General features: G+C 43.3%; 1 protein-coding gene across 3 annotated transcripts in view; it reads right to left on the bottom strand.

Annotated features, from left to right (window-relative positions):
• SYNDIG1 (synapse differentiation inducing 1) overlaps positions 1–24359 on the bottom strand; it is an 84805-nt gene that overhangs the window by 39614 nt on the left and 20832 nt on the right. For all 3 annotated transcript variants that reach the window (XM_026104236.2, XM_026104235.2, XM_064509814.1), the window contains one exon: positions 14900–15037. In XM_026104236.2, the coding sequence (XP_025960021.1) occupies positions 14900–15037 (138 nt within the window). The remainder of the gene's footprint in view (positions 1–14899; positions 15038–24359) is intronic.

The raw sequence follows: 24359 nt of genomic DNA, 5'->3' as shown, positions 1-24359 counted from the left end.
CTCCTCCTTTTGCCCTCTCTGCAAATCAGCAGGAAGCAAGGCTCTGGTTCAGCCCTTTTTGTATAAAATCACCTCCATGCCAAATCTAAGAGGCACGTGCAGCCTTCAAACATACTTACTGCTGCTTTATGCACTGACCATTAAAGGAAATGTAACTGAACCCTGTGCCATTATGAAATACATTAAAGGTCAAATCACCCTATAAATCTAGGAGAGTACAGGTTGTTCCAACAGTGTAATTTTTTACAATAGTTTTTACAATGTAGTTTTTACAATACTCCTAATACAGCTTGCTCTTGCTACCAGGAGGAGCAGTGACCCTCTCAACATACTGGCAAAACTGCTTGATAAAGGAAGAAACCTCCAGTAAAATTCACTGGCTTTACTTGGCTTACTCCTCTTGAATATTGGCAGTGGTCATCTGCTCAAACACAGGGTGTCATATATGTCCTGCTGTTACAGATGAGAGAGGCATCACCCACAGAGCGCTGAATCATCAGTAGATGGATGAGGGCCCTTCTGCTCCTGGGATCACCCATTCCCTCAATGAAGGGTAGCCACTGTGTTGCCTCATCTATATGTAGCATGGATGAAACAATGGCTGAGTGGGATCTCCTGTTCGCAAAGGAACCCTGAACTGAGATACTCTGTGTTTCATCCCATGTCACAGTGAAAAGTCCCTACTTGACCCTGACTGTTGCTCAGATCCCACTTCATTCTTCTCTGTTTTCAATATTTCTGTTGAGTAACTTTAATAAACATGTGGAGAACATAAACCTCTGCTTGCAATTCATGAGCAGAAAATAGGAAAATAATATTACCTATTCCCCAGGCTGAATGCAATGACCTGAAATACTTCAAGATTTCTTGCTGTTAATAAAGAAATGAAAGGGAACTAATGCTGCTCATTCATGTTCCAGACAGAGTGCATGTATGTGCTGGAAACCTCTAATGTGATCTGCTTACCAATTAGTAAACAGACGAAGTTTGTATTATGGTTTGGTTGTTATTGTACGAAACAGAAGTTATGAGAAATGGGGGAAGGAGTCATAAGGCATCATTTCTACCGACCTATTAGAATTTTTGAAGTCCTGAAACAAACTTTTAGAGGTTGATAGGGGGAAAATTTCTAAAGTGTTGACAGAACAAAGGGAGATACAGTAAAAATAAGAGCCAATGCCTATATGATTTAAATATTCATCATCATAATGGAAATACTGAAAGCTCTGGCAAACAAGAAATTTATTTCCAGCACAATTTAGGAATAACCACTGTATGTCATGTGGCAAGAATGTCTTCATCAAGTTTAACTAAGGAAAGCTTTCCAATGTAGGTGAGATGTATTAGGAAAGGGGCAGGGGTTGCTCAGAGTCAGTCTAGCTTAAGCTGAGCCAACCTGTCACAACCGTGGCTCAAACTGAGAATAAGTGGATGCACTGAAACTCTAGCAAAGACGATTTGGAGAGTACTTTGACCTATGCTGTGGCAAGGTCCCATAAGGTCACTTAAGTTATTGCTTTACAAGAGCTTCTGTGTAAGTGCAAGCTCCTAATTAATTGCTTCATTAATTGTAGTCTGTAGAAACCTGCTTAGAACAATGGCATATGTGCTACAAGGTCAAGGAATGAGGACACATTCAGGAGAGTTATTGAGTGTGGTGTCTTGAATGAAATCCAGAAAACCCAGGCTGGGATGATTAGTATTTAGTTAGTTGAAAGTACCAGATGTCTCTGGAGACCAAATCCCATTTTCTGGGGTATCACACTCGGGGCATTTGGAAATTACTCTGTCTGTCATTATCAGCCCAAGGACCATTCTCAGCTTTTGCAGCATGCCCTTGCCATACGGCAGGAAAATGATGAGAGCAGTTACAAGGCCTGGAACTGTGAACAGGGAATTCTCCACCACCTTTTGGTCCCCACTGTGTGGAGTGGGCATGCTTCCTACCAGAGATCCCCCAATGGATCAGTGAACAAGAAAATATCCAGATCCCAGCCCTGAGTGGTTCCCTGAAGAGCCCTGGAAAGGAGAAAAGATTCAGTCTTTCCTGCTCCCTCCATCACCCCCAGTCATTTCTATGTCTCTTGCCAGGGACAGGAGTCTTAAGGAAAGGGTCCTCGTGGTGATGGACCTCACATGGGAGTCCTGATGCTGGGCTGGGCACTAACCGAAACTCTCCCTTCTTCTCAGTGAAAAGGAAGTCAGTGACTAGACAGGGAGGTTGTTGCAACCTTACTCTCCTGGGCGTTAAATCCTTTTTGCATCTACACAACACTTTGGAGGCAGCTGTATAACAGGAACAAATCTACTGAGGGACCATCCTATAACTCTCAAGTGCCTTCATTCACAAGCAAATAAAGAAGTGCTATTGCCATTTGGAGCATTTTAAAGTTGGGAAGGAACTCAAAGAGGACATGGGATGAACTAAAGGTATATGCCTATGCCTATGCATGCCTATGGTATCACACCATCATTTATTCTCCATGGGTGATCTAGGGCACCTGGGCCTAGCAATTCTGAGTAACAGCTGGTTTGAATTGCATCCTTATTCTTGGACTTCATGACAGCAAAGCATTCGCTACATCCAAGGCAGGCAGGATAAGGGACACAGTGGAGCAGGGACTCCCAACTGCATCTCTCCTGCCCCATGCAGGAGCCCTACTCTTCCATGCCTGCCCTCTCCCACCTTCTTTGGAGGAAGCTGAGCCCCTCTGAGAATGAACATGAATTTGCATTCATTCAACCAATCCTGACTCTTTCACACTTCTTGGAAATAATACAAGAAATTACCTGATGTGGAAATGTCATTCATAATTCATTGCTGATCACTGCACATAATGAGTATATTTTAATACCATACTGTCACAGGAGAGGGGAGGAGAAGAAAGACTTCCGCGGTATGAAAAAGTTGTCCCCCCTCCCCCCAATCATATAAAATACTGAAGTAGTTTTATTACCAACAATACATTCAGATTATGTGTCTTGATAGGTGCATTTTAATGCCCTGCCTACCTCTGTGGATGCACCTGGAGGCAAAGCATCCAACAAATGCTAGCGTTGTTTGGATTAGGAAACGGTCTTTGGGAACAATGCGATAACATTAGATAATGAATTAATCTCTCACTTCTCACTAAAAATTTCAACCACCTTAGGCACAAATGAACCAAGGTCTGGAAACAGGGTACTCCAGAGACAGGTAAGAGGTATGATCAAGACTGTTTCAGACCAAGGCCAGAGTTATTCAAGGAGAAACATGTTTGTCTGTCTGAACACTCCAGGCAGCCTGAATTTCTAGTGGCAGCATCAGGGAAGCTGTTCTTACTTGGCTCAGTATTTTGTCCAGGGTCATGGGAACAAAATGCAATCTCTCCATCTACTTTAATGGGATGGGTTTATCTCCTGTTGACTTTGTGGCTCTCAAGCTTTTTGGCTAACAGAGAGTTTAACTTTGTAGAGGTCCCCCTAGACAGTGCCACTAGCAACAGAAATCTGTCTTCTATCATGTTGCCTCCCAGGGGCCCATGGTATGACTCTTCTTCTACATCTCAGTTTTCACTTGAAGAAACCCTTGCACTCAATGGAAATGTCTATAGGCTTACTGAGGGGACAGCGATAACAACCATTTGTACTGCAGTAAAACCTCAGAGCATAACTACTCTGGTGATGCATGCTGCTCAGACACAATGGCTAGAAAAGTGACAGCCCTGAAGAATCTCTTCCTCCTTCAAATACCATAGCAATTTATATGACAGCCACCTGCCCCTCTTCTCTAAGATTTTGACCTGCGGCAGGTCCTTAGACCCATCTATTTTGAATCAACAGGTAATCCAGTATTTCTTTTAGCCTGAAGAGTCATTGCTCTTGAAAATGCAGTGCAGTTTTAGATGCAAATTGCACAGCAATGGGAAGATCTTAGACCCTTCCATTTTGACATTTTCTTGTATTTTATCCCAAAATATATAAAAGCTTAATCTCCTTTCTGCTAATGGGAAGTCAGACAATCCAATGAGGAGTTAGAATTGTCTACCAGGCATCTTTGAAAATAGCAGATTACTAGATTCAAGCAGAAGTGTTTTTCTGCAGCCCATTTGAAACAGGTAGATTGTAATCACAAGTGATCAATTCACTTTGCTGTGCATCCAAACAAAGTAGTAATTCAGTATCCCTCTCCAAAATAGCAGCTGAGAGATAGCAAGCTGCTTATTCAAGATTAGAATATAGCCTGGGGTCTCTGGTACACAATGCTGATTTCTCTGAGAAGGGAAAAAAATACCTGAGCATTCTGCAGGCTGCCAAAAGGTTAACCTTAAAATGCTTTGCAGTTGAAAACATCCATTAATTTTACTGCTGCATATATTAAACATCAAATGTGTGAGCCTCCTTTCTTTTGGTTTTGTTTTGGAAAAGGAACCTGTCACTACACAAGATGAAAGAAAGCTCTGTTATATGAACAGCACTCAAAGAACTACTCCAGAAATACACTCTGATTTCTTTATCACAGGAGAATTCAAGGGACATCATCTATCACCGTGGATGAGAGAACATTCTTCACATTGCCTTGCCTTCTGGTACAGCCATTTAAGCAGCAACCAAAGCTGGGATTTTTTGGCTCCCCAAACAACTGAACAGACAGTGGGATGAGTAGAATGGGGGGGGGGGGGGCAGATAGTGGGATGGGCAGAATGTTCCCTTCCCACATTTGTAACTGGTCTCTTCTTTTCTCACCCCTGTTTTTGCAGGGAAACCTACTGGGGTGAAAAGAACTGTCCAAACCCAATACCTCAGTTGTTTTGGGACCCATTGCTCTTTTGTGTAACCTAAGTCCATTGAAAATATGTCAACACATTATGATGTTTTCCACAGAAGCATGGCATGTCACTGGTACGATTCAAACTGAAACAACGATCACAGTTTGGGCTGAGACGCCATCTGATTATGTGCATAGCCTCCAAGCATGGAAGGCTGTGCTCCTGAAAGTAGAGAAGCCAGGAGCAACTTCTTCAGAGCATCTCAAGCCAGTCTTTAGGAAAACTGCCTGCCTCATCACTTTGTGATGAATCCTTGGCATATGAAGTGTCTGAGATGGAACTAGCTATCAAAAAACATTGGAGAGCCCTGCTGGCAATAATTTTGCATTTCCCTCCACCTAGAAAAGCCGGGTGCCAAAGCACAGAGTGAGTTGAATCCCTGTGGGAGCTGTCTGCCACAGCACCATTAATTTATTGATCCATGACCACTGAGAGAAGCTAGGGAGCTGCCTTTCTGATTCCAGCAGCACCAGTGGTTGCAAAAAACCAAGAGACAAATGCTAAACAAGGACATTTCAAAAAAATCTCCTGAGGTTCCCAGAATAGATTATCCCATCCATAAATCTGCCTGGATCTAAAGGTTAGGTATCTCAGACCTTTGCAGGGCTGGACAGAGGTGCTTTGTTTTCCAGGAGGAAACCAGTGACTGCCACTCCACAACTCCACAACCCTACTCTCCTGGAGGGTACAAACTCACATGCCCTGTTCTTTTCCTTGGACGGGGAATATGCTCCCTCTGCGTCCTCTCCAGGAATACGATTCTCCCTGGAGACTCTACCTTTAAAGTTGGGAAAAGTAAATATTTACCTGGGAAACCTGAGGCTTATTAACAAAAGTCCATGTTAACAGGATGCCCTGCTAACAGAATGTCATCACTGCCTAAGATTAAAAAAATACAGGCCAAGACTAAGAAGTTGTTTAAACTCAGTGAGAGGTAAGTGCCTAAATGTCAGGGTGCCTGAAACCCTTAACCAATTGCTCTGGAGAATTTATTACTCTACTCTTTAAATGCCTCCACCAGAGAAGGAAGAGAGGCCTCTGAATGCTTATGTGAATTGTACAGACACTCTAGGCTTAGTGGTAAGAGCGCAAGTAACCTGTTGAAATTACATTATTCTGCACTGAAATAATCCTCACTGTTTGTGAAATAATGAGCCAATAGATGAACAACAAAAAGTACTATCAGGATAAAAAGAGGATGCCAAGAGGGAGTAATGTTTTACATCCTTGGAGCACGACTGCATTGATACATCCCATGGCTCTGGCTGTCTCAGCATAATGTGTGAGGCATATAGAACGATTCAATGTACAAAGTTTGCCATTGTGCAGGATGTTCTTGTTAATAAAAAAAAGACCCCTAAAGTCCTCAAACATTTCAAGTTGGTCTCGTTTCTGGCCCAACAACTTCCTTGTAATTAAATACCTACATAATGAATTGAACCCTCATGTGAATGTTACTTGTGAACTACCTTTCCAATTATTTAAAATCAGCTTAAGGGCTAAAGCAATCAGGCCATTCATTAATCTAATCCCCTTTTGTAGCTGTGATTTGTGACTTGGAAATGTGACCGCAAGATTAAGGGGACAAAGAAAATGAAGAGGAAATTATACAAGATACTTACAAAGTCCCATGACCCAAGACATCACCAACAACATACTAAAATCAGCACATGCTGACGTGCAACACACTGCAAATCACCATTTTTGGTGTGCACAAACCTCCTGCTTCTCAGGACATATCTATCCCAAAGGGAATTGTTGGCAGAAGCAAAGTCTACCCACACTCTAAGTGCTATCTGCGAGCCAGCTCCAGCCTGGAAAGCAGAGAATTGGATGAGCTGAGAGTTAGTAGTCCCCACTTCTGCATGGTTATAATAGTCTGAAGCAGCACTGCTTCTGGCAGGCCCCTTAAGAGTCAAAGGACCATGCGACATACTCTGCCATTCCATTCTGGGCTAGTTTTTCCTTCTCTGAAAGGAGCGGAAGTTGTAAACATTGAATGCACTGGACCATGTGACAACCTTTTTGCAAAGCCAAGGAATGTCACCCAAATGTCCTGAATCTGGGGCCAGGGACATCTATTGCAGAGCTGCTCTTCCAAGAATGAGAGACCCATAACTTTCACACAATAACATATGTTCTTGGCACTCTCAGCAGAGAGTTTCTGTTTGTATCGCTGCTGAAAACAGCAGCCACGTTATTTCATGTTGTCACTGGCTGCCCTGTTCAGTATTCACCACCATCCTGTGCCCAACAAATATGCCATCTGCATTGTGGGAGCAAGGGGAGGAGTGTTGACAAGCGGCCAGCAGTGCCCTTCTGCAGACCTGACCTTTTGAATGAAGCCTTGTCCATGTCCTGGCCATGCACATCCTCTGCTCCCCGCATAGACTCTGCAGACAGAGGCCTGGAGTATTATCCACTGAGCATCTGCCTTTCACCCTGAGCCTTCACAGAGACTCCCTTCAGGCAAGAGCTAACTGTAAGTGTAAGCTGGGCCTAGCCAGGCTATCTCATCCCATACTCTGATACTAAATTAACTCCGATAATCACAGCCTTTCTCCACTCTCAGTTTCCCCACTCTAACACAGCAGAGACAAATTTCCTTCTCCTTGATGCCCTTTGTCCTTCCTAGTCTTTCAAAGCCTGTGGGATCCCCATACTTGCTTCTGCTAAGAAGAGACTGAAGCATCTTCACATGAGAAAGAGCCTGGACCTTGCTGCTGCACAAGCAAGTGACCTGGCCCCATGGCTAATACAGAAGGGCTATGGGAGCACCATGATGCCACTTCCTTGCTGTTACCCCTTGCACTACAGTGTCAGTTCCCAAATAGGCTGGCTTCCAGAGAGGACTTTCTGCCTTCTTGAAGGGCTGCAAAGGGTGAGAGGGGGCGCTGTCTGTGAGGGGGACAGCAGGATCTTCTGGAGTCTACTTCTGCATCTGATGACATATGGTGACAAAGTGCATGGTCCTGTGTCTGTCACTCATGGATGGGCTTGCAGAACCCTGTCAGGGAGACCAGTGGGCACGACACTATTCCCTTCCTTGGGTTAGTAACCCTCCAGGTTAGTATCACAGTAGCGTCTAGAAACCTACCAAGGGCAGGATGACTGCATCACACACAGGTAGTCTCTGCTCTCAACTTCTGAGCTGACAAGGTAGACAGCAGGTGAAAGCAGTCAGCTATAACTGGTCTCCAAGGTAGACTGTGCTCCTCGGGGCTAGGCTCAAGTGTAGATGCAAGTCAAACCACAGAGTATGTCTCTCTGAATAGCCATATGCAAGTACAAGATGGCTGTCTTGTGGTAGCTGTTGTTCGAAGACCTTGAAGGGCATATCCTTGCAGGTGCAATGTTTTAACAGAAGGACATATATATGCACTCATACAGAGAGATAGTTTGTAAGCAGAGCTGCATGAACCTTTGCTAGTTATGTTTACCCCACATTTCCTTGTATAAAACCTTGTTTTCAATTGTTTCAAACCCTGCCAAATCTCAGGGCTGAAATCTAACATGCCAGGAACCTCTCTTAGTTCTCCACGAGTATTTCTGTGTTATGAATGCAGCTGAAATAGCTCAGGTCTTTCTTAAGATGATCACTGAGGAAAAGTGCAAGTCCTAGAGCATATGGCTTGTCTTGGTGAAAATCTCTAACCCTTCTGTGATACAAGGATCTGAGAGCCAGGGGTACCTGGAAAGGAAGTCACGTAAGTGTGAACTGACCCAGCATCAGTTGGGGGACCTGAGCTTCTGTGTGACTCTCCAGACTTAGTCCCCTCCTCAGTAAGACAGGGTTTGCAAAACCAGTGCTTCTCAGAAGGATGTTGTGAAAATAATTGCACTGAGATGAGTGCAGAGACAATGAAGGGGTTGTGCATAATCCTGTTCTTGATGTAGGGCTTGAATGGCCTTCGGTAAATCAAGTGGTTTCTTTTGAATAAGGGTCCAGAAAGGTAGAGCCAGCAGCCCCGTAGGAAGCAGTGGAGTTGCTGTGGGGAGAGCAGTCTACCTCTAGGGAATTGAAGGTAACCATCCAGGGTTGTCAGTCCATCCAGACAATCCATCACAGGATTCAAGTTACACAGGTATCTCTGTGATTGCTGAGCACATGCTTTCACAGTCTTGTCCATGAGGACAAGGTCCCAAGAGTGTTATGTCAGACAAGTTTTGGCTGTAGCCTGCTCTGAGACCCAAACCTGGCTAAGTGCACATAAACATGCAGAAGTGAGCAGATAGGAGGCAATTCAGACCAGCTGAGGAGGTTCTCTTAGGGATTTCAAGAACGGGCCTCAGGAACTAGGAGCTGGAATATCAATAAATAATAAATACTAACTAAATAGAATTAATATTAATCAACTATTATGACTGAAGCGGGCTCAGAGAAACCCACAAGTCATGGTATCTGCCATCTCTCTAGTGACTAGGAAACAACTGGTAAGCAGCATACCTCCCAGGGCCAGGGACTCTCATGCAAGCACAGCAGGCATACCAAGGCCCTTGGCCACTATGGCAAGGGACTAGCACACAGCTCTGCTGGGAAGGTTTCTCTCATGGAATTGCTAAGCTCCTCTCACAGGATTTTGACTCGTGATGATTTCAACTCCTTCTCAAAACAAAAGAGGGCTTAGCTGTCCAGAGGTTTTCTCATAACCTTTTACAGTTGCAAAACTTCCAAATCTGTTTCTTTGTTACCAGGATGTATGCATATGCATGCCCAAACATGCACACACAGAGCCAACCAAACAACACAGGGATTTGCTTTTGAATTATCAGGGCAGATAGCTTAATGGTTTGTGTTACTGAAGGCAAAGAAGAGGCTGGGCAGTCCTAGAACATACAAGGCATCCTATATCCAAGCAGCGTGACAGGGAGCAACAGCCCAGCTTTACACCAGGGACTGTGTGATTTGATATCTTAATCCAAGACACCAGAAAAGGGCTTTCTTATATAAAGTTTAAGGAGGTTAAAGGTCAACTTTCTTTGAAAATCAGCTCCTTTGTAAAAGTGTCTCTACTTAGTCCAGGAAATGGCACTATGCTGAAAAATTGAAAATCCCTTTTGAAAATGTAAGAGCCTGGTGTCTTCTCACTAGCTATTCTCATTGCTTTAGCTATGCTAACTAGCACATCTTACAAGTAAAGATTGGCCTATTACCTCACATATAACAAGTAAAGCAAAATACTTCAGGTTAGTTTTACTCTTTGATGTGCCCTTCCATCTCAGATACAAGAGGATGAAGCATCACGCCATACACCCATATTATATACAAACGTAATCTCATGGCCATGGATGTTGGCTTCTTGGCCACTCTCTGTTTTCTGACTCAGAAGCATGGGGCAGAGAGGATAAAAAGCCAGGATGGACTAGTAGAGCACACACAGGTCTTACCACCACCACCAGCTAGTTTGGTGGAGTGCTGCAAGTTACACCACTGTCTTGTCTCGGTTTTCACACTTGTGATGGGGTCCATAAGCTAGATTTCTAAAGAATAAACAACAGATAACACCTGGCTGTTATTTCCATGTTATTTTCAGCAGTGGTTAGATGTCAAAATTTGAAGCAGAAAGTCAAAGAAAGTGAAATACATTCATGAGTCCTGAGCTTGTAATCTCTGGTCTCTAATAAAGGTTGAGGTCATACTGTCTTCCCCCTTCCAGTGGGGACACCAAGGTCATCTCTCTGTTCTACCTGGTGATTGCCAAAACAGGTCAAAATACAGTTTTTTCAAAGCTTCTATCTCCGAAATTTGGTAGAAAGTAATGAAGAGGTTCAGAATTTATGATGAGGAAAGACAAGCTACTGTTTTGCCCAATCATATATGCCCTGCATTGGTATGAAAGCAGGAGAAACTCCTTTCACCGTTGCACAATCCCTACTTTTCCTTAAAGACAATCCAAGCAATGATTTTTGGAGCTTTGCCCACTTGAGAAATGCATGGGTGGTGGAAATAATAACAGAGCAGCACACCCCTCAATCACTGCGTGAGGGAAGTAATTACCACATGGAATAAGCGCAACAGACGGGAAGTGATTGCTCTCGTGCATTTGGATGCAGTCTACTGCCTGAAAGATTTCACGTTCTGCCAGAGAGGAAAGTGAGACTGGATTTTGAAAACTATTTAAGCACCTAAGCATGCAGAGAAGTGTCCAGTGGGATTTTCAAGTGTATGTCTATGCCTTTTGAAAAACCCACTAAACCTGTCTTAGTATTTCTCAGTCTTAGAAAGCCAGTGGAAATCTGCCTTTGCAAAAAAGGCAAAGAGGGAGCAGCCTGTGAAAATTTACATTGCTGCAAGCAGTGAGGTTAAACAGGAAGGATTTAGGGGATGACAAAAAAGTTACACTATCTGCAGGTTAAGAAGGACTTCCTGCTAGTTTGATGCAACTCCGGGGAGACTATATGGAAGCTGGACGGAGGAAGTGTTACATACTGCTATTTCTGTTTTGGCCCAGCTGACATCTCAGACTGGTGGTGAGGACTCAGCAGGGGTGGAGGGCTTCAGAGGATCATCCCCATCCCACAGGAGAGCAGATACAAAGTAAAGTCTATTCCACACAGGCAGAACCTGCACAGCTGCATTGTTCAATTCAGATGGGCTCCACAAAGCCTTAGGTTAGCAGCACATCAGTGGGAGCCTTGGTGGAAACACTGAGTCCCACACAGAGCTGAAATAGGCCCTGCAGGAAGCACATTACTATTTTGGAGAACAGGGAAAATTAATTTTTTAGTTCATAAAGAGCATCTGTGAAACCTTATGACATCAATCCTTGTGCAGTTTTTTCACACTGTGACACAGACATATGCAACATAAATGTACTGCCAGGTGCTGTGAGGTTTGAACTGAGAACACCTGTTCCTTTGGATTGATGTGCACTGCAAATATATCTTCTGCAAATCAGGCCTAGATTTGTAAATACATTGCACTCCTAAAGAAGACCAGTTTTTTTAAAAGAGTTTGCCACAAATGCTAAATTCCAGCAAAAAGGAATCCAGCCAGTGCTGTTGCCTTTGCAATTCCTATGTGTTGTAATTTTTCCCAAACTGGGCTTTTTTGTAGAACTACCCAAGAGACTTCTTGAAACCTAAAAACTTTACAGAGCTCAAGCAAAAACAAAAAAGGTTTGAATGCAAGTGCCAAGCTTTGATCTTTAGTTATAGCTCTAACTTTTGACACAGGACAGGGAATGTTAGATTACCCTTTTGTATTAACAGGGGATCTCAAATGTTATTCAGGAATTCAAGTAAAAAGATCTATATAAGTAGAAATCACATGCTAATAGGACATAATATTTGATTACCTCACATATAAAAGATCATTCTGAATGCTACCTCATTTCATCAAGTCTCTCACCTTGTTTTCTAAAAGAGGAAATTAAATGCTAAGAACTGTCTTAATCCATCATTGTGCCTGACAGTTTTAGAAACATCCATTAAAATTTTGCTATAGAGCAGTCATTGCCAAGACATAGGAAATTCCAGGAATTGAACCACTGACTTACTGGTTCTGATACTCCATTTGTGAGACACCAACATCCAATACTACAAAGGCAGGCTGTCCTCTTTCAGGTCTACCTGACCTCCATAATGGTTAATTATGCAATTATATTTCCTGGAGGCTGTTTCTTCATAACCATGTAAAATTACTGTCAGGTTTATGGTCCAAAGTATGAATCTATATGACTGTTAGTATTAGCCTAGCTAGGTACAGGATTTTGTTTTATTTTAGGGATTTCTCAACAATACAAGTTTTTGGTCTTAATTCGAGCCAACTAGCCTTTTCCACTGAAATGACCTTACACTGGAAAATGCCAATCTGTTGAATGTGGGGCTTTGCAGAAGTACTAGTTTCAGTGAAGCCTCATGGTTTCTCAAGGCCATGATGGACCTGCCAGAGGGCAAGACACACAGCAAAGATATCTGCTTGAGAACTTGGGGAGTAGACAGACTAACATGCCTGCGCTGGACCAGGCTGAGTAGGGATTTGACCATCTTTCTGTACAAGATTTGGGAAATGACTTCTCAGCCTACTGACCCATTGCAGGTACAGAGCTAAGAGAATGTCAAAGATATGGGAGGAAAGGAGCATGCAGGGGTGGCATGATAATGATGACTATCTTGTTGGTGGGGAGAAGGGAAAAGATTTCTACTTCCAGTGAAAAACAGAAATAGAAGTCAAAGTTCCTCAAAAACACAGTCCTTTTTCCTCACTGGATCTAGCCAAAGCTTACCTTGGTGAATCCAAGGGGTCAATTAACAAAGATTTATTTACTGTCTTGCAAACGAATGGAAGCAAAGCATCTGCCTGACCTTTCTTACTGATGGCTTCTAGTTTTAAGCAGCCACATTCAGCAGTTCCCCATCATTATGCTAAACCAATCCAACCTGTAAATTTCCATTTTTTTTTAATGTCTAAAACCTTCAGCACAATATGATGATCTTTCCTGGCCTTCGTGTGACCTTTACCACCTTCATTATACTGCTACCGAGGTAGTATGGTCTTCCAGATTCATACAGCCACTGGGATCAGTTCACAGCTGTGCATGTCCTGTCCTTAGCTTAGCCAGCATACTGGGTCTCAGCACATTTGGCTTCTCAGCCGTGATGCTTTTTAGTACTTTATTATGTTGCTTGTTTTCCATTTAGTGGACTGTGCTGTGTTTTTACCATCTAAATAAAACCAGCTAGCAATCTCCAGGCCTCCTGAAGGAACACTACTGCAGGAAATCAATGAATGCACTATTTTCCCCAACACAAAGCAATACAAGCATCATGTTGACAGTGCCAGGCTCAGAACTCTTCTTTGGATGAACTATCCGTGAAAAGTCCTGCCTAGCCCACGTGTGTGAAAAGGCATGGCCATTAAAGCTGCTGATGAATAGCTCTGCCTGAAAGACCAAACTGCAGAATACCAAAGTGCATGTGGTTCCCACCCAATTCTTTACTTGTTACTGTCATTGTTTTCAGGCAAATCCCTTGACCCAAACTTGAGAAATAAATAGCACTCAGACAAGGAAATTTGTTATTTTCCACTGGACAAACTTTAATTGTCTCAGAGGCTTGGAAGTTCAATGAAAGACACTTCATTTAAAGTAAAAAAAGGTAGTGCTGTACCTCTTTCTTTGATATTAAAGACTAGCATTCTTCTGATCTGAAGTGCCTCATCTGGCTTGACAAATACCCAGTGCTGGTAAATGTTTAGAGCAAGCAGATTAGAAAGGCAGGTCAGAAAGTTAATGATTTTGGTGCTGTGGAGTACAGACTGTAGTTTCCAATAGGCCCTGCCACTATCGGTAAATAGAAATAACATTTCCCTGCAGCCACTGATGAGACTTATCAGATGAGACTCCTTTTCTGTCACATTACGTTATATGCCATGCTGAGAAAGAAACTTAATAATTACTCTACAAGCACTTATGAAGACATTCTTGTCGAAACAAATGATGAGGCATTAGGTGGTTGTTAGGCAGAGGCTAGAAACCAGCAAGCTCTTCTTAGGAAGGAAATAAACCAAAGCACTGTCACTTCTCTGGTAAAAAAATATTTCCGTATTAAAATTGGATGAGAGGAACAAACTGAGCAATTTTTCATGGAAAAAGGTTTTCCTGGAACACAAATCCACTTCTGCAGAACAGAAATAATTTTTCTGCTCCTGGAAGGATATTAACTGCTTTACTTTTCCAGATCATCAGCTCAGGAACTAACAGATTAATCTTTCCCAGTGGGAAACCTGAGCATTTAATATGGTAGGGTGTTTTCCACTAGAAAATCATGCCCACAGAAAATCCCTGGCTGGACATAGTATAAAGTGACATGGAACCTGACCATTGCCAATTAAAATCTAAAATATTTTATAGTTTTCTCCCTCAGTAAAATATCTCACAAGACAAGCATCATTATCATGGAAACATATCAAGTGAGGGACAGAATCACACTCAGGTCACCCTGCTTAGCTGCCTCCTATCACCCTGAGAGAGTGTTTACCCCATGTTTGGGTCTTGGTTTGGGTCTTGGTGAGCTTTCCTTGTGTTGTGGAGTCATAACCACTGCTTGGATGTAAAGCTCTGAATTAGCAGGAGACATTTTTGTGTTACCTCATGAGATAGGTAAAAAGCAGCAATTCCCAGTGGCCAGAAGCAGCAGAGCATGGAGAACACAGTGAGGCCGAGATGATCTCTTGGCGGCATCATCAGGAAATTGTCTTCGCTCTCAGTGTCACTTGAGTAATCACTCTGGAATAGCAAGGGAAAGAAAAATGTAAAGGTGCTGCTTAATTATATCATTATTACTTCTCTGCCACGGGGCAAGGCTGTGATCATCTGTGCATCTGCGCATAAAATTCTCCCCAGTAACTCCATGGCATTTCTTCCACCAAGATGCCAGTCCTCCTCCAGTACTCACAGTGGAAGGCTTCTGGTGCCTTATTTATGATAGCCTCACCCTGGGGTCTCTACCATGCAGGGTTCTTTAGATGGGTCCAGCTCTGGCCATTTCTACCCTTTTTGGTAGGGGTTGCACACCCATTCTGCTCTCCTGTGGCCCCACAGAAGAGTGACAGCACCACAGGAGTTATCCTGTTCTCCTGCAGGGTCCGCACCAGCCAGTGACATCCTTCAGGACTTGAGATTTGGGACTATGGCCATGGCACATCCCCCTCCCTGCCTTGCAGAAAAGAGCGAGGCTGAATGAATCCCTTGTTTTAACAGCAGCCCCAGAGCTGGCCGAGAGATCCAAACCCCTACGTCTGCACCAAAATCAAACAGGAGTGAGGTGACAGCACAGCTCAGAGGCAGAGTGTTACCTCTGGAAGCTACACTTTGGAACTGTATCTGCCCTGTCAGCATGAGTGCTTGGGGAGCCACCCCCAGCCCAGTGATTGGAAAACTCTGCAGGGATCTGAAAAGGGCCTTATATTTCCTTATAATTCCTTTTATTTCATGAATGAGAGAAAATGAGTCTATGTCTATGTGAACTGGAGTGAACGCAGGCAAGCTGTAGCTTCTGAAACATAATGTCACATATCTAATGCAGAAGGAGGTGTAAACATTGTGTTCTGCATCTCCCAGTCAAAGATTAGCCCTCTGGTAGATCACCACTCCAGTGGCCAGGAGGATGTCAGCTAGACATTACCCACTAGGGACATGGTGACAAATGCGGTACAAACCTAAGCATAAGGAATCAAGGTAGCAAAGACCTAAATGGAAAAAAAACGTGAATTGCTCCAGTGCTAATGGGATGTTGCCATGTTTATAGTGTGTAGATAGAATAGCCTGCCTAATTGGGATTCTTGGATGCCCCATGGTCAAGCTGCAGCAACCTTTATTCAGCAAAAAAATATTTCATGGTAATTAGCAGGAACGGTCCATAAAGGACTATTGTCCCATTGCTGAGTGAGTAACAATTCTCCAGTACAGAGGGGATGGAAGACAGCCTGCTTTCGGGTGGCTTTCTCCTTGCAGTCAGGGAGGTAACAGGCAATGAGGCTATGGTTATTCCAAGCTTTGGTGTTACAGCTCAGCGCAAGCAGGATCCTGCAAAGCTTTTTAAATCACCCTGGTAACACTTCCAGCCTGAGACAAGGTGGCTGACAATTTTCTGCAATAAAACTTCCAGGCTTCCATGTCCTTTGCTGAGGGTAGGAGAAATGCTATGCAGAATCTCACTGAAAGGAAGATTTTGTGTGTCATGTGTAGAAACTTGTCCTATTGGGTATGGGTTCACAGAATCACAGAATGGTTAAGGTTGGAAGGAGCCTCTAAAGATGATCTAGTCCAGCCCCCCTGCTCAAGCAGAGTCACCTACAGCATGTTGCACAGGACCCTGTCCAGACAGCTTTTGAACATCTCCAAGGATGGAGACTCTACAACCTCTCTAGGCAAGCTGTTCCAGTGCTCAGTCACCCTCGCAGTAAAGAATTTTTTTCCTCATGTTCAGATGGAGCTTCCTGTGTTTCATTTTGTGCCCATTGCCTCTTGTCCTGTCACTGGGCACCATTGAGAACAGTCTGGCCCCATCCGCTTTACATCCTCCCTTCAGATACCCATACACAATGATAAGATCCCCCCTCAGCCTTCTCTTCCCCAGGCTAAACAGGGCCAGCTCTCTCAGCCTTTCCTCATATGAGAGATGCTCCAGTCCCTTCATCATCTTAGTAGCCCTCTGCTGGACTCAGTCCAGTCTGTCCATGTCTCTCTTGGACTGGGGAGCTCAGAACTGGGCATAGTACTCCAGGTGTGCTCTCACCAGAGCTGAGTAGAGGGGAAGGATTACCTCCCCGCCTCGACCTGCTGGCAGTGCTCCTCCTAGTGCAGCCCAAGATACCACTGGCCTTCTTGGCCACAAGGCACACTGGTGGCTCATGGTCAACTTGTCCACCAGGAATCTCAGATCCTTCTCTGCAGAGCTGCTTTCCAGCAGGTCAGTCCCCAGCCTGTACTGGTGCATGGGGTTATTCGTCCCTAGGCACAGGACTCTGCACTTGCTTTTTTTAAACTTCCTGAGGTTCCCCTCTGCCCATCTCTCTGGGCACCCCAGCCCGTGCCTCAAGTCTTGATGCCTTAGTAGAAGTGACAAAGCTCCACTTGGCATAAATTCAGTAAAATCTTACTTCTCAAGAGACACTTGTTGAAGCTCTTGTACAATTTTTGAGCTTGGTGACTTACCTTTCTGCTTTAATTTTCAGAACTGGTCATTTAAGTCACCATTAAAACCAATAAGCTTTCCTTTTGAGAGTAAGAGAAGGGTGGTGGGGAGGGGAACCCATAGCATTTCTGAAACTGTCTTTTGAAACAGTGCCCTTCACTGAATTTCATGACAGGGAAGAAACAATAGAAAAGGCTTTTGATTATCCAGTTCTGGGCTGAGTGGTGTGCTGATATTGTATCTGTGGAGACTACCTGTCTGATATTTCAAACTGTCTTTTCTTTTAGATGAAGATGAAATGGAGCAAGGATTTTCTAGATAACTTTGAGCAAGTGATGAACCAGAAAATTACCAGTTATGCTGCTTTCTAAAGGGATTAAACACTCTCAAGTTGGTGGAATCATGACATTTTTGAGAGTTTCCACAAAGACTTGAGAGGTGGTTATTAGATTGCAAGAGAATAATAACATAAGTTTTCCTAATTATGCCAACATAAAAACTCTCACCAGGAAAGATTAAGTCACCATAGTAATATATTAATTTAATACTAGAGTCACACTGTGAATCCAGTTTCAATGATTGAAGTCCTCATAGGAACAGGTACATAATGGATTGGATGACCTGACTGTCAATCACCAAAAGTGACAGAATAATTTTGGTCAGAAAGCTCAGGGCTTTGTAGTCCAGAAAAAAACAGAAGAGCTACCAAAAAAAAAAAAAAAGAAAAAAAAAGAAAACCCCACCTCATAAATCACAAATCAAACAGCAAAAGGTACCTCTTACTCCTTCCAGCTAAATATTCATTTCTTCAATCCAACCTTCCTCCCTAATGTTATCTCTCTCACAACATGCCCCCTGCTATGCCCAAGCCTGAGCTTGTCTAGTGGTCTTCCCTATCCAGAAACCTTTATAATATAGGGAAACTTTTGACCATTTGGCTAGCTAGCTGGCTGTCTTCACTTGTTCTTGGTTCTGCAAAAGCTGTACCATGACACTAGCAGGGGACTGGATGTTAGGCATGCTGAGGAGACAGAATTACTGTCACCAGTTGCAATCACCTTGGTTTAATCAACTAATCTGGCATAATCAGTAATATTCTTGTTTACAGAAGTGTTCCTTTGATATTTAACAGCCTCCATACAAATTTACCTGGAACTTTTCATAATTACATCACAATTCCACTAATCTGACCAAAAGCATTTAACCATTGCAGAATAAGCTAGAAAATAGCATGACTAATAATTTTCAAGGTTCAGATGGCGAGCAAAATTTTACAGACAACTTTTTCTTTATTTTTGTTGGGTTAGAGGAGTTAAAGCAATCTGAAATATCAAACTATAATGTTTTTCTTGCTAGAGATGTACCACCAATGCATCCCACAGCTAAAAGATAAGCAATCAAAACAAAACACATACATCCAGGAAAAAAAAGATTTGGCAAAGAGCATCCCTTTCTTGGCTGTGACTTTCTATTCATGAATAGAGCAAAGTTCCCTAATAGTTACTCTACTAGCAACTCTGAGTTAGTCCAGACCTTTTACCGAGGTGGTAAAGACAGGACTAAGTTATCCTGTCTAAACAGACCTCTTCTATCCCATCAGTCAGGAAACATTATTGTCTTTGTGATGCTAGAAAGATCTTAGGATGGAAACAAGACCAATGTAGGCAAAATACATCCTAATGAAGCTGTAACCAAATATGGGACAAGAGACATAGGGAGTCAAGGAACAGCAGCAGCAGCTGAAAGCTTCTTCAGCATGTTGAGGGACTGAGTTCTTTGCAGATGTGACATCTGGTTCCAAAGACTTATACTGCAATTATGCAACCACTTTTTACCACAACACATGGAGAATATTTACGGAAGGCACTTCAAGTGAAGGTCTGTCTGGGAGACACATCTGTGTGCTTCAATGTGAAAGAGGTAATCTCAGCAAGGTCCAGAGCCATTGCCAAATGAGCTGCTCTCTCTGAAGCCCATGCAAGGTGTTGCAGTGGGAATAGACACCTGCACAAACAGCGTTGTAGCAGAAATGACAAAATGCTCTCTTGATTTGCTGAGTACATAGTGGACATCTCCCACTTCCAATGGATCCTTCATAGCAAGATCAATTACAATGACATGAATCCTCCTCATCCTTGCTGACCACTGCTGCATGTTCTTCCCTAACTCCAAGTTCAGCTGAGAAGACAGCACAATATAAACTAGTGTCCAGTCTCAGCTTAGTTGCAGAAGTGTCATGGTTGTTATGAGGCAGAGGTGACCAGGAATATAAGCAAGACTAACTCCTGTCTTCAGGAGGTCTCTGCCCCAGAGGACATCTCACCAGATCATGAATATCTTGCAGAAAGCACAGTGCCCTACACAGATGGATGCTGATTACAGCAATGACAAAGAAGGAGAACAGCTTTTTTCCTTCCTTGCTTCCTTGCTTCCTTGCTTCCTTTCTTCCTTCCTTCCCTCCCTCCATCCCTCCCTCCCTCACAGTTATTTGGGAAAAGAACCTGGAGATGATGGATCTTTCTCCAGTGGATTAGACAATGCCTCTAGATGGAAGGCTCTCATTGAGTGAACCAGTTGAGATTTCCACACAGCAAGCTCTTCACCTTTGTGGTGTGCATGAGTGTTTTTAAATGGTGCACATCTCTGCAGCCCTAAACTGCATTAGACACAGGCAATATGGGCAGAACATGAACCGGATTGCTACAGAAGGTGACAGAGGATGAAGAGGAGATGTGAACTTTGCTGGGAGGTAGGAAGAAGTCTACTTCCTAGAAACAGAATATGTGGGATTTTGCAGAAACTGGTATTTAGGTGACAATCCAGTAGGAAACCTTGAGCTCTGTATTTGGGGGGGGGGGGGGGGCACTTCTGACATTTTCTCAATGGCCTGTGTAAGAAGCCAGCCTTGAACGTAATCACAAATGTTTTCCAGTGATGGCCAGCCTGGAGACTGATACAGAGAAGCTGAAACACTGATGAATTCCAGTATTTAAAATTGAACTGGTTGCTTCAGTTGACAGTAATACTACCTGAACAAATGAGTACAGAAGGGAGCGGGGAAAGAAGAGGCTATGTAAGAAGAGATGCTGCATCATGTAGAGCTCCAGTCCTGAAAAGACTGTGGGTTGGGAGCAGGAATCAACCAGCACAGAGCAAGACTCTTTCTCTACAAAGAGCTGAACTTAGAGCTTGGATCCTGGACTGTATTTTACAGAGCAGTGACTGAAAAGGATTGCTAGCCCAGAGTTCAAGGTAAAGAGCAATCTGAAAATCAACTTCCACCGTGATGCATCACAGAAGAAACAAAGATGATCTGTGGATGGGAAAGGAAAACTATAGTACTACAATCCCCTACATATCACCCAGGGCCTTCTGGGTCTGCTTCTGGTACCACGATGTCCCAAATATGTTGGAGAAATTAGGAATCAGAAAGCAGGTAAATGCATGATGCCACAGAAGACCTTCTATACAGGAAGAAAGCAGAGAAGGTAACTTCCCTGGTAAGTGTAATTTAAGACATGATTTTATCACAATCTGTTAGTGCCTGCATGAGTAGATAATTTCTCATCAGAGACAACTCTTTCATTTGGCAGAAAAGCATAAGAAATGCCAGAGACTGAAAGTGGAATAGATGAAGAGCAGACATAAAGGTGCAGATTTTTAACAGAGATGGTGATGAACATTTTTCTGCAGTTGTAATGGATTTTCTTATTATCCAAAGCCCTTTTTAAAATTGAGGTTAGCTATCCCTAAAAGTTATGTGTTTTACCTCAACCAAGACATTAGGAGTGAACAAGGGCTCTCCAGGAAGCCTTCCACAGACTGCCTGTGATGTACTGGAGGCTGGACTTGATGGTCACATAATCTATTCTAATATTAAAACTAGTCACGCTTGCAAAGTCAGACAGCAATATTTGTTGTGAACTACAGCTGCCAGTAACTTCTGATGGATTTTTCAAGAAACAACCCTTTTGGTATTACTCCTTTCTTCTCTTCAAAGCAACCAATTCAGCAACACACACAGCATACAAAACAAATTTCTGGGATGGCCCTGTGGGTTCTGCTGCAAATACAAGTGGTCCAGCACTCTGTTTTTGACAAGGACCAACACAAGATGCAACTCTAAGATAATACATGTTCTATTTCCCTCCTCATAATGCCTGTTTCAGTAATGTGGTTAAACACGATGCCATATTCTGACTAGCACTCCTCACTCCTTTGCTCTTCTACAAGCAGTCGGAGTTCACCCGTATGAATCAGATGACAAAAGCAGCATGCTGGAGAGTATCTCTTCTGTGAAGGGCTGTATTTCATCACTACTCTGCCTCAATATACTTCCATGTTACTAAGCACCATCTGGATGACACTTACTTAAATGCTGATGGCTCCTAAAATCTATTGTCATCATGGATTCTTTATCCTGATGTTTTAAACTCTGCTATTTTGCATTTTGCAGTTGTGCCCATTCAAATTTAAAGGTATTTAAATGATCCATAATCCACCAACTATGACCTGGTCCAAACTGGTCTTGCTTGCCAACTCCCATTCTAAAATGTCTTGTCAATCAAACAGCCAGCCTTTCAGGATGTGCTTGCACAGGTCTTTCCTTGCTTTGTGTAACACAACAATCTACATGTAGGAAGACTTTCAATTTTTAACCTTGTAAAACCAAAACACATCAGTGGCACAACCTCAGTGCAGCTGTCCAAGACCATTCTTCCTCCTGTCCCCTTGGATTTTGATCATCTCCCTTGTGATGCTTTCTAGACACCCACAGCCAGCCTATCCACGGCTCGTCAGTAACTTGAATTCAGCATGTTGCCTCTGGAAGGGGATTACTGCAGAGAGCAATAAACAAATCCTTACTAGACCAGGTGAGCTGCCACATTCTCCTGAATCACACTCTTTCTCTCAGAGAGCAGTAATCACCAACGTACAGTAAATACTCCTTATCTTTGTGTGAGTGACGGGGCTCCCAACAATCCCTTGAATTCATGGGGAAGGCACATGTATATCACAGAATGTTCATGCCTTGGCAGATGGGCCAGCAGCTGCAACAGAGAAGTGGCTCTCAGCAGCTTATGCTGTGAACTGTTAAGAAGGGTGAAGCTGCTGCTAATGCAATGTACTTTGGTATCGCTATTCATCATGTCAGCAGGGTACTCATGGGGCCTCACTTTATGGCCCCCAGCCAGGGAGTGGATTATTTCCACAGTCAGCAGACATCGAATTCATGCAAGGGGCTGTTCACAGCTGGAGCACAGCAGGTGTTCTCCACACCACCTTCTGGAGGAGATGGTCTCACCATTGTCTGTTGAGGAAGACTAGGGAGATCTGCCTCTTTCCTGAGAAAATTTAGCTAGAAGAGTAACAGTACACAGCTCAAGCTAGGGGAGGTGACCCTTCAAGCCCACTTGGGCTCTGAGTAACAACAATAAAGCAGAAGGTCTCTCAACATAGCTGAAAGATTGTTCTCTCTTTGCTTTACAGCTCACTTGCCTTTCTCTGTGTTTCAGGCTTCAAAGCCATGTGCCCCTATCCCCACCTTTTGCAAATGGCACCACAAAGTTCATCCAGAGTCCCTACCACTTACATGCTGGAGCCTGGGGACCTCACTGTATCATGTCAGAGGACAGTTCAGAGAAGTCATGATGAAGAAAGGGAATTGTTCTGGGCCCTGGCTGTAATTAACAAGATTCATGGACAGGCATTTGGAGACTACTGAAGGTGACTTCCCAGCCACACTCCCTTCACCAAGCTCTGGATAATAAAGGTTAATATCCCTTGTCATGGCTCAGTATCTCTACACTCCAGGGGCTTCTCCTTTAAGGGAGAAAAATAAATCAAATGCTAATGAAGCATAATCACTCTTGTAATGCATTAATATTGTGCCTGTGGAGGAATATAGGGACATAAAGCATGTCCTATGGGGTCAGACCAATGGTCCATCAAACCCTGTGTTCTGCATCTGACAGCAGCAGAAGGACATGGTGTGTAAGAAGTACAGATGAACTTGGTAACTTTGTCTGCAGCACATCCCCTGTGTTCCCCAAGCACTCACAACTCTTGTGTGAGAGGTGTTAGAAAGAACAGCCTTGCCAATTCCTTTTGATATCTACTTGTGGACTCCTTGTTCATGAATTTAATCCCCTTTGAACCTGCTGATCCTCCACTACCTCCTGTGGCAGCAAGTTCACCAAATTTCACTACCTGCTGTGTAAAGAATGATTTAAAGAATGATTTTCTGTTACCTGTGTTAAGGAAATCTCTTACTAGCTTCCTTGAGTGTTCCCTATTACAGGTTTGGTGAACAACAGCTCTGAATTCATTCTAACCTTCACCTTTTGTATTTTGCAGAACTAGCTCATACATCCCTTGGCCTTCCAAAACAGAGAGTCCTAACCTTTTTCACCACTCTTTTTGTAAGTGGGCTGCTACATCACCTTGACCATTTTAGCTGCCCTTTTGTAACTCCACTATATCCTTAAGAAGTTGGGACCACAGTTTCGTACACCACTCAGAATGTAGTGTGCCAAGCTTTTATACAGTGGCAAAATGATGCTTGCCCTCTGTCCTGTTCTTAGTACTATTCTTTGTAATACTCCCCATTTTGTTGGATTGTTAGCTCACTCTGAATACTGTTCTCTGAGACTTCACAGAACTGCCAATGATTTCTCTACGGTCTCTTTCCTGAGTTGTAGCTACCAGTTACAACCTCAGCATCACATCCACATGGATTATTTTTCCATAAATATATTACTTTCCATTTATTTACACTGGGACTCAACTGCCTCCACTTTGCCTACTCAGTTTTGTGCAGTCCTTTGAGAGTTATGCTTCACTGCCATGGCATCTGAGTACCCAAAAGAACTTAATACAATCCACAAACCTGGAGATTTTTTCTGACCACTC

The sequence above is a fragment of the Dromaius novaehollandiae genome, chromosome 3 (assembly GCF_036370855.1).
Source record: "Dromaius novaehollandiae isolate bDroNov1 chromosome 3, bDroNov1.hap1, whole genome shotgun sequence".
Lineage (NCBI taxonomy): Eukaryota > Metazoa > Chordata > Aves > Casuariiformes > Dromaiidae > Dromaius > Dromaius novaehollandiae.
The sequence above is the reverse complement of the archived record's forward strand: the minus strand, read 5'-3'. Positions and strand labels throughout refer to the sequence as shown.